Source organism: Corylus avellana, chromosome ca3, assembly GCF_901000735.1.
Source record: "Corylus avellana chromosome ca3, CavTom2PMs-1.0".
Taxonomy (NCBI): Eukaryota; Viridiplantae; Streptophyta; class Magnoliopsida; order Fagales; family Betulaceae; genus Corylus; species Corylus avellana.
In genome coordinates this window covers 26703714-26712279 of record NC_081543.1, presented here as the reverse complement: position 1 = coordinate 26712279, position 8566 = coordinate 26703714, and the positions used below count along the sequence as shown (strand labels likewise).

The window sequence follows — 8566 nt, the reverse complement described above, 5'->3', positions numbered from 1 at the left end:
AAATTAATTAATCCTTGCTTCAATATATATACCTTAATTAGCCGTGTCAAGTGTCTCCCAAAAGTAGTTTAGTCGGCTAGAGACCACGCCTCATGAAACGGAAGTCTCTAGTTCAAATTCCCTCCTCTTGTATGGATATGTCAAAAAAAAAAAAAAATAGCCGTGTCAAGTTCTCATAATATTAAAGAGAGAGAGAGAGAGAGAGAGAGTATTTTCATTTATTTGCTCACTTTTATTTTTATCTTCAATGAAACTCATAAATGCTAATTTAAGTTCTAATGAGGAAGCTCAATATCTAAGTGAATATTCAGATTTTGTGTATGACATCCTTCTCTCCTCAAATAATGAGTTTCAATCTTTCAGAATCCATATGCATTCTTGAATATATACTAGTTTTGAGTGTTTTTATGTAACCTAATAAATGCTTGTGTTCGATAATAAACATGTTTTTTCTATTGAGTTTGTGAGAATGCGAACAGAGGGGATGGTTTTCCTATGCCTAAACAATTGTAAATTATTCGTGGATTAAAACTAAGAAAACATCTTTGTGTCTAACTAAGAACATAGATGTGCCAAAAATATAGAATAATGATACTCTTCAAACATATATTATACCCGTGTCATACCACCGGCTAACGTAATATGTTTTAAGTGATTTAAACTTTTGTTTCCTTAAAAACATTTCGAACAAATATACTCACAATTTGTATACTTGCGAGTTAAATTTGTTTACAATTCAAATTGACATTATATTTTTTGCACTATTGCCTTGCATCTAACAGTGTACCAAGTCATTTAAACATGATGTTACGTGATGTGACAACATAATAACATATACATAATTAAAATTTTGAAATCTAATTTAATTATGAAAAATGATCTTCTCAATTTCAAGTGAAATAAAGAAGATTTTATTCCGCATAATCCATGCCAATGCTTCAACTATCACTCATAGGCTTTTCATTCAAAGTATATATAAAACAAATCTCAAATTAGTTCCAACTTGGACTTACATATATAAAAGAAAAAACCAAATTGGCCTATTTCATTTCAACTATGTTTCAAAACCAAATTAAATCAATTATGTGTCGAGGCGTTTGTGCTCATTCGCTCTTAGATTTTTTTTTTTTTTTTTTTTTTAAATAAGGGTGGATCTAAAAACTAAATGGTACTAACACACCAACCCAATAAAATAAAAATATAGTATTTAGTATTACTCTTTCGGTAATTCCCCAAATCTCCACCAAATTTTCTAATTTCCTTCACAAAAATATCCCAATTATATTTAAAAGTTCCGGATTTTCCCCCTTGAAACCGTGGGCCTTAAGAAAGAGCCCAAGGCCCAATATACTGAGCCTATCTTTTTCCAGTTCTACACGTGCGAAGCACCGCACAAATACCACTCGCTCTTAGCAAAGCTTTTCGTTCTTTTCTCTCTTCAATCAGAGACATTTTGCTCACTGAGTTGGGGCATCCGAGTTGACTCAGAGAATCTTCAACCAAAGGTAAAGCTTCCACTTAGGTTGCTTGATTTTGTTCCTTTGATGAATAAAGTCCGATTTTTTTTTTCAATCCGATATGAGTTCGTGCAAATCCCAAAAGCAAAAGATTAGGTATTTTGGTGTAATTTCGAATTACATTAGGTGTATGTGTTTCTATTGGTTTTTTTTTTTTTTTTGGAATTTTTGGGTTTTTCTCTGCTTGGTTGCTGAGAAAATGCAGGAAATTTGAAGAGAAAAGGGGGCTTTTTGGAATTGTAAGTTTTGGATTGTGTGGAATCTTAATCGGTTGAGCTTAGCTCCTCCATATACCTAAGTTGGTTATGCTCGTGCATGTGCGCGTGTCTCGTCGTCTCTGTCAAGTTGTGTGTGTGCTCTGGAAGTACAAAATTTTAACTTACTGAAATTTTTAGCTTTAATATATACATACATGCATACCCATATGCGTATATAAGTACAAACGTACATAAATAGTATGTATATGATAGTCATAGTTCAAATTCAGTGATATTAAGGGGTGTCTGATATCTTCTTGTTTTTGTGTACTAATAGATGCCATACTCAAGGGAAGGAAGGTGAGTTTCATTTCAATGGTTTTGTTTTGTTTTTTTGTTTTTGAGTTTCCTTTTTAAGTACAATTTTCAATTTTGTTCATATGGGTCTGGTTATGAGTTAATAGCTCTTTTTTGGTGTTTGAACTCCTAGGTCTGTTTCGCCAAGGGACTCTGTTTCACCTGGCAGACGTCATCGGCCAAGGTCAAGATCATTGTCGAGGTCGAGGAGAAGTCGGTCAAGGTATGCAATTTGTTCTCAGTTAACTAAGTTTAAGCTTTAGGGGTATATTGAAGTAGAAGCGTGTTTACCCAGATGGTGTATGTGTGTTATGCTGTGATAAAAAATGTGTTGCTTTGGAGACGCTTGCTTTATGAAATGTGTTAGTTTATATGATAAGTCAAGTGCTCTTGCTACAGGAGTCGTGACTCTGATGGTGCAGCCAATCCGGGGAATAACTTGTACGTAACAGGATTGTCCACAAGGGTTTCTACCACTGATCTTGAGAAGTTTTTTAGCAAAGAAGGGAAGGTGTGGTTCTTGTTATATAAGTTATTTTATTCAGTGTTGCGGGCATAACTTGTCTTTGTATAACATGGTTTAATTACTAGTAACATACAGTGAGTTCCAAATATTGATTAAAATTTATCTGCATCCAATTTGATTGCTGTGGCTACAGTTTGGGGTTTCTGCCACTGTGTGGTTGAACGTAGATGTTTATATTTGAAACAACCCATTAAAATGCTTTAAAAATAAAAATTAAAAAAAAAAAAAAAAAAAAAAACTTTGAAACTGAGGTGGTGTGGCTTTTGGAAAAGAGAAATGCTACACATCTCAAATTTGTTTCCCAAAATTTGGTTCTCAAATGATGTATCACTATCTCATGAGTTGGTGATACACTTCCCAAAATAATAAATCTCATGAGATGGTGACACATCATTTGAGAACCAACATTTGGGATGTGTAGTACTCTTCTTTGGAAAAATAACACCTCCTGTTAGTAGCCTTGTTTTGCCAAATGCCTAGGTATTCATAAGTCCATTAAATGCTTTTAGAATTGGTTTTGCTGAACATGTAGAAAATGGATATTGATTATTTGATCTGCTATAAATGTGGATGGAATTAAACTGGAAGAGGAGATTAACATGTAGAGGTTATAACAGTGTTCTAAATGCAAGTAGCGGTGGTTGCAGCTAATCAGCCATCATTGGATATATACATGAGCAGGGGTGGAACTAGGATTTGAGGTATGGGGGGACAGAATTTTTTTTTTTTTTTTGGGTTGGGGAAATGGACGGACTTGTATAAATACAAAAGCTTATAGATACACATAATCTCTTTATATGTATGTTTGTATAAAATAAATGCATAGAAGTGTTACATCTAATCTCATGGCATCACAAATACATAATAATATAAAAAACTAGCAAAATAGCGTAGAATAAAAAAAATTAAAAAAAAAAAAAACTAGCAAAATAAATTAGACACGATTTATAGGGTCTAAGAAAAAAAGTACCTTTGAGTGTTAACTATTTTTCGTAACAATCCCCACAAGCCCCAAATAACAAGAAGAGAAATGCTAAAAGTCGAGTCAAACAATGGTGCAATCATAAATGATTAAACCATTTAATTTGTGATGTCAAAACAAATATTATAAACCTAAATGATGTCAAAATAACTATTCAAAAAATTGATTGTTGGTTTTTTTTTTTTTTTTTTTTGTGATTGTTGGTTAGAAGCTACTCAAAGATCCCAAACCATTTAACTTTTTTTATTCACATATTCAATCAAAGTCCTAAATCCAATTGAGTTTTTAATTAGAAGCCAACTAGAATATAGAGGGAAACTAAATGAATTGGGTATTTTAGGTTTTTTGTATTGAAGGAGGGGGCAAAGTTTTTTTAAAAATAAAATAAAAAGAAAAAAGAAATAAAGGGAAAACAAATATTATTATTTTGGGGGAGCAAAACTATAAAAAATAATTAAAATGGACACATATATTATTTTGGGGGAGCAAAACTAAGAAAAAAAATTAAAAGGGGATACAAATATTATTTTGGGGGGACAAAATATCATTTTGGAGGGACAAATTTATAAAATGAGTAAATTTTTAAGGCAATTTAAGAAAATTTGGAAAGATTTTGGGGGGACATTCGTCCCCCCAACACAAGCTGTAGGTCCGCCCCTGTACATGAATCAACCTACTTTTTTTTCTTCCTAAAGTAAGAGACCTAATATTCTAGCTTGGAACTATGTCATTTCTTATACCCCTTTATCTCACAAAGTTAGAGTCCTGCCTTGGTTTCAAATTGAACCATAAAGTTTCAATTGCATCAATGTCAACGCACCAGATTTAAAATCATTGCAATTCAGACCTTTTAGTGAGCTGTTTTGACAAAAAAACAATGGAAACTCACATGAACTGCACTTAGGACATATCTAGATACTAAAATCCTTCATGCGTATGGCACATGGTATTTGGACATTACAGAAGCTCAGAAAACTACTTATTCATATTTAGAAACCCTAAAAAGTAAGGAGAGATTAATGAACTTATCATCATTTAGTGAGTTTTCTCTTTTTGCACTAAAATACCCCATGGTGTTCATGTGAAGGGTCTGTTTGTGACATAGGTTTTAAGTGCAGTTTAAAGTAAGATACTGTTTCCTTTTCATGTGATGGGTCTCAATGTTTCATATAGGTCGCTCGTACACTTTACTAGAGTTACGATTACTTTTAGGTAATAGAAACTCGCTAAGAGCCCAGATTGTGATGATTTTGAAACCATAGGATGGGCATTGATGCCATTGGAATTTTACAATTTCATTTGAAACCAGTGTCAAACTCTAGGTTTATTATGTAATAATCACTAATAATGGAGATTAAAACCTTGAGCACATATGTCTTTATCTCCAAGTAAAGAAGAAATCAATTATATTTAGGATTACTTTTCCAGAGACAAGTTGCAAAAGATTACATCGTCATCTTGGTGTCAGGTTTTGGAGTGCCAGCTGGTTACAGATCCTCGCACCAGAGAATCCCGTGGATTTGGCTTTGTCACTATGGAAAGACCTGAGGATGCAGAGCGTTGTATCAAGTATTTAAATCGTTCGGTCTTTGAAGGTCGATTGATTACTGTGGAAAAGGTATCAGTTTCTACCAAAGGATCTAAATCGTTAGTGTTGTGAGTATGAATCATTTGTACATAGTTTTCCTTAGTATGCTCCTTTTCTTCAGAATTGTTGCCTGATAAGTTGTGGCAGCAGGTCTGGTCTGTGTAGCTCCATCGAATTCACAATCTAAGCTCTTAACAGTTGAACCTATCCCTTCACGACATGAGTTCTGCATCGACATTCAAAAATGATCGAATGAAATTCGACTATTTTGGAGAGGGTTGTATGCCCGTTATTCCTTTCTTCATCAGTAACAGTAGCTGACCTGGTTGTTTATATTTCTTTTTCCTTAATGTTCTGAGATACACTAAAGACATGATGAACGACTTAGAGTGCACCAAATTGTTAATCTTATCCTGCTTAGTCCTTTGGAGGTGGATGTCCGATCTTACTATAAAGGTAATAAAAAAAATTCTGTCAGCCTTCAGTACGTAGCTGACTCATGCCATGGTGGCAAGGGTAGCAGGGTGACCCTCAGAAATGAGCGTGAGAATATTCCTTGCAGCTTTCCAATGTTTGTGCGGATCATTATCATTATCATTATTTTAAGGGAAAAATTCTTGTTATCTTCTTGAAATGTCATATAATTTCATACAACAACGTCGCAAAAGCATTGTAATCTTTTTCAGTAAATTGTTGACTTGTTTATCTGCCATGATGTTATCTTGCTATTTGTGTACTAATGCAGGCAAAAAGGAAGCGTGGCAGGACACCAACACCGGGAAAGTATTATGGTTTAAGAGATACTAGACGAGGTAAATTCTGGAATAACTCTTGTGGTTTACTTATGGAAAACTTGTTATTCTTTTATGTTGCACTATAATTCTTTATGAAATGAGCTTGCGTCCTCTACCCTATTAAGTGAGAAAACTTGTATCAGAAACAAATGCACATTAAAGACCTTCAATTCTTTCTTTGTGACGTCCATTAGATCTTTACCCGTTACCCTTGACCTAGAACAAGCTATAGGATTTACTTGTCAGCTTTTGGTGCTTTGCCCTCTATTCTGAATAGAAATGATGCATACCACACCACTATCCTAAATACCAAAGTGGCATTGCCAATTCACCATTTGAATTTTTTTTTTTTTTTTTTTTTTTTCTTTTCTTTTAACAAGGGCAAATCTAAGGGTGAACTAGCAGTGTCATATCAGCATAGTGGGATAATTGTATGGTATATAACATTACTCTTAGGCTGAAACCCTAATTTTTGGTGGAGCATAAAATTGAGTGTGATGAAGCCCATCTATGTTAAAACCAAGCAGTGGCCAGTCACACTAGGACTTTTTTGGCTACCTCTGATTTTTCTTTCTTAGGTCTGCCAATCAAATGAATTTCGGAAACTTTCAGTTACCATGATTATTGAAAGTTGAGGGTAGTTTATTATGATCCAGTCCGCCTAGATCAGTTGGTTTTTGCAGAGGATGAACTATTCAAACCTGGCCCAGTTCCCACAGCGTTCAGTTGTGCTTTCAGTTATATACTTTATTCTGATTAAGTCTTTAAGATTAGATTTAATAGCGATGTCACTTGTCCCCACCTTCACTTGATTATGTAAATCTTCTTCTGCGTTGTTATTCCTTTTTTAAGTTGGGATGTCAGTACCGGGCCCCATATATCAAGCAAGTTAGTTCGAATCTTGTCTTGCCCCCCTTTTCCCCTCTCTTTTTCAGGAAAGAAGTTGGACTTAAAAGAGAAAACAAGATATCCCAATGATGTTACCTGTAATTTATGGATTAATCTTGTCTGTTATTCTAATTTATTGGGGTAAAAAATATGCAGGATCTGGTCGTAGACGGTCTCGAAGCTACTCACCTCGCCGTTGGCAAGACAGGGATCCTTATTCAAGGGACCGGCGAGGAAGATCACGCTCTCCATACAGTAGGAGGACGGATGATTATGACTCACATAGGAGGCGCAAGGAGCGCTCCTTGTCTGCCAGTGGTAGTGGCTATGCTAGATAGACCATATAAATACAATAGCAAGTATCTATCGTCTCTGAAGTTACTTGTTGATTGACCTGATGTGGGCTTTTCTTGTATGGGATTATAACTGTCGTTTTTTTCTTGGATGTTTGTATTGTCACGGTCTACTGTAACAATTTACTCTTTGACTTTCAAGCTCCCTGGTTTTATACCAGGCTTAGAAAGAGTTCCATCTGGCTGTCAATTGGCAATATCTTGGTCCAGCAACGATGTGATTTAGTTCAGTTTCGTTTGATTGCCGGTGGGATCGCTCTTTTTCTGTTGTGGGATTGAGACTTTATGGTTGAATACATGGATGATATCCAGAATGAGGTTGCTATCTTTCTAAAAAGGGTACTATTTTAGCCAAGGCTTTTCAAATGCAATATTTTTTATATTTTTTATATTTTTTATATAGTAGTCTTTCTTTAGAGTGAGTTACAGTTTTACCACTGTAGTTCAATGTTAGGGAAAGTTTTTGGTGGATTTTATCTAAATTTTAGATAAAAAATGGAGAATATAGAAGACAATGCAGTGCCCTAGGTAGCAATGACTTTCTTTGCCCAAAACTAGCCACGGGTATGGAAGTCTAGGATACACTTTGTAGCCCATATCCTACATGACTATGGCTGTTTTAAAAGTTTGAAATTTGAAATCATCCTTGTTACTACTATTTTAGGTTGCCCTTTGAATTTGTTTCCCAAAACAGTATATTTTAGGCGGCAATAAGATTTTGTTTTGTTTTGTTATACTTGATAATATTTTGTCATATAAAATTTTAAATAACATGATAACGTATACTTTATGTGTCAATGTATTATTTAATGTCTTATTTAAAATAAAAAGGATCTTAAATATGGTCACAATCATGACGGTGATGACAACAACAACAAAATAAATAATAAATCTAAGTAGAAGATGGCCTTTGGCCTTTGGAGCTTAAACTTGGTTGTGAATCATTATTTGTTTTGACTAGGGTTATTTATTTCAAGCTTAAAAGACCTAAAAATTGACAATATAAATAAATAAATAAATAAATAATAAGTTGACCACCCCAAAAGGCGGTGGACCACCTCAAGAGGCAGTCCGACCACCATTTTACTGTTTTTAATTGATTTTATTTTTTTAATTAACAGCCTCGATTTTTGAAATTATAAAGAACTTCAATCCAAGGAAATTAATTGCATGAAATCTCATAAATAAAAGAAATTAGGGGCAGAAAATACAAAAGTGGGGACAGCCAGAGAAAGTCGTTTGTGTAAAACCAGAGCACGTGAGAGGAGGGAGGGAGAGAGGGGCCCACCCTTTGAAATCCCTAAAAATCTGAAAGGAAAAGGGGGTGGGGGGAGGGGAGGGAGTGCGCTCCAGCTGCAAGGGCG

General features: G+C 34.6%; 1 protein-coding gene across 1 annotated transcript; it reads left to right on the top strand.

Moving 5' to 3' along the window:
- Positions 1–1402: 1402 nt before the first annotated feature.
- LOC132176001 (serine/arginine-rich splicing factor SR45a-like) lies at positions 1403–7467 on the top strand. The gene is made up of 7 exons (XM_059588101.1): positions 1403–1505; positions 2052–2074; positions 2205–2294; positions 2471–2582; positions 5048–5197; positions 5913–5979; positions 7006–7467. The coding sequence occupies exons 2-7, from the start codon at positions 2052–2054 to the stop codon at positions 7185–7187; spliced, it is 624 nt and encodes a 207-aa protein (XP_059444084.1). The 5' UTR covers positions 1403–1505; the 3' UTR covers positions 7188–7467.
- Positions 7468–8566: the final 1099 nt, after the last annotated feature.

Bases quoted from the DNA above. Each gene is read 5' to 3' on its own strand.
- LOC132176001 (XM_059588101.1), top strand. From the start codon at position 2,052: ATGCCATACTCAAGGGAAGGAAG. The intron at 2,075-2,204 runs GTGAGTTTCATT...TTGAACTCCTAG, and splicing joins CCATACTCAAGGGAAGGAAG to GTCTGTTTCGCCAAGGGACT. The intron at 5,980-7,005 runs GTAAATTCTGGA...AAAAATATGCAG, and splicing joins TTTAAGAGATACTAGACGAG to GATCTGGTCGTAGACGGTCT.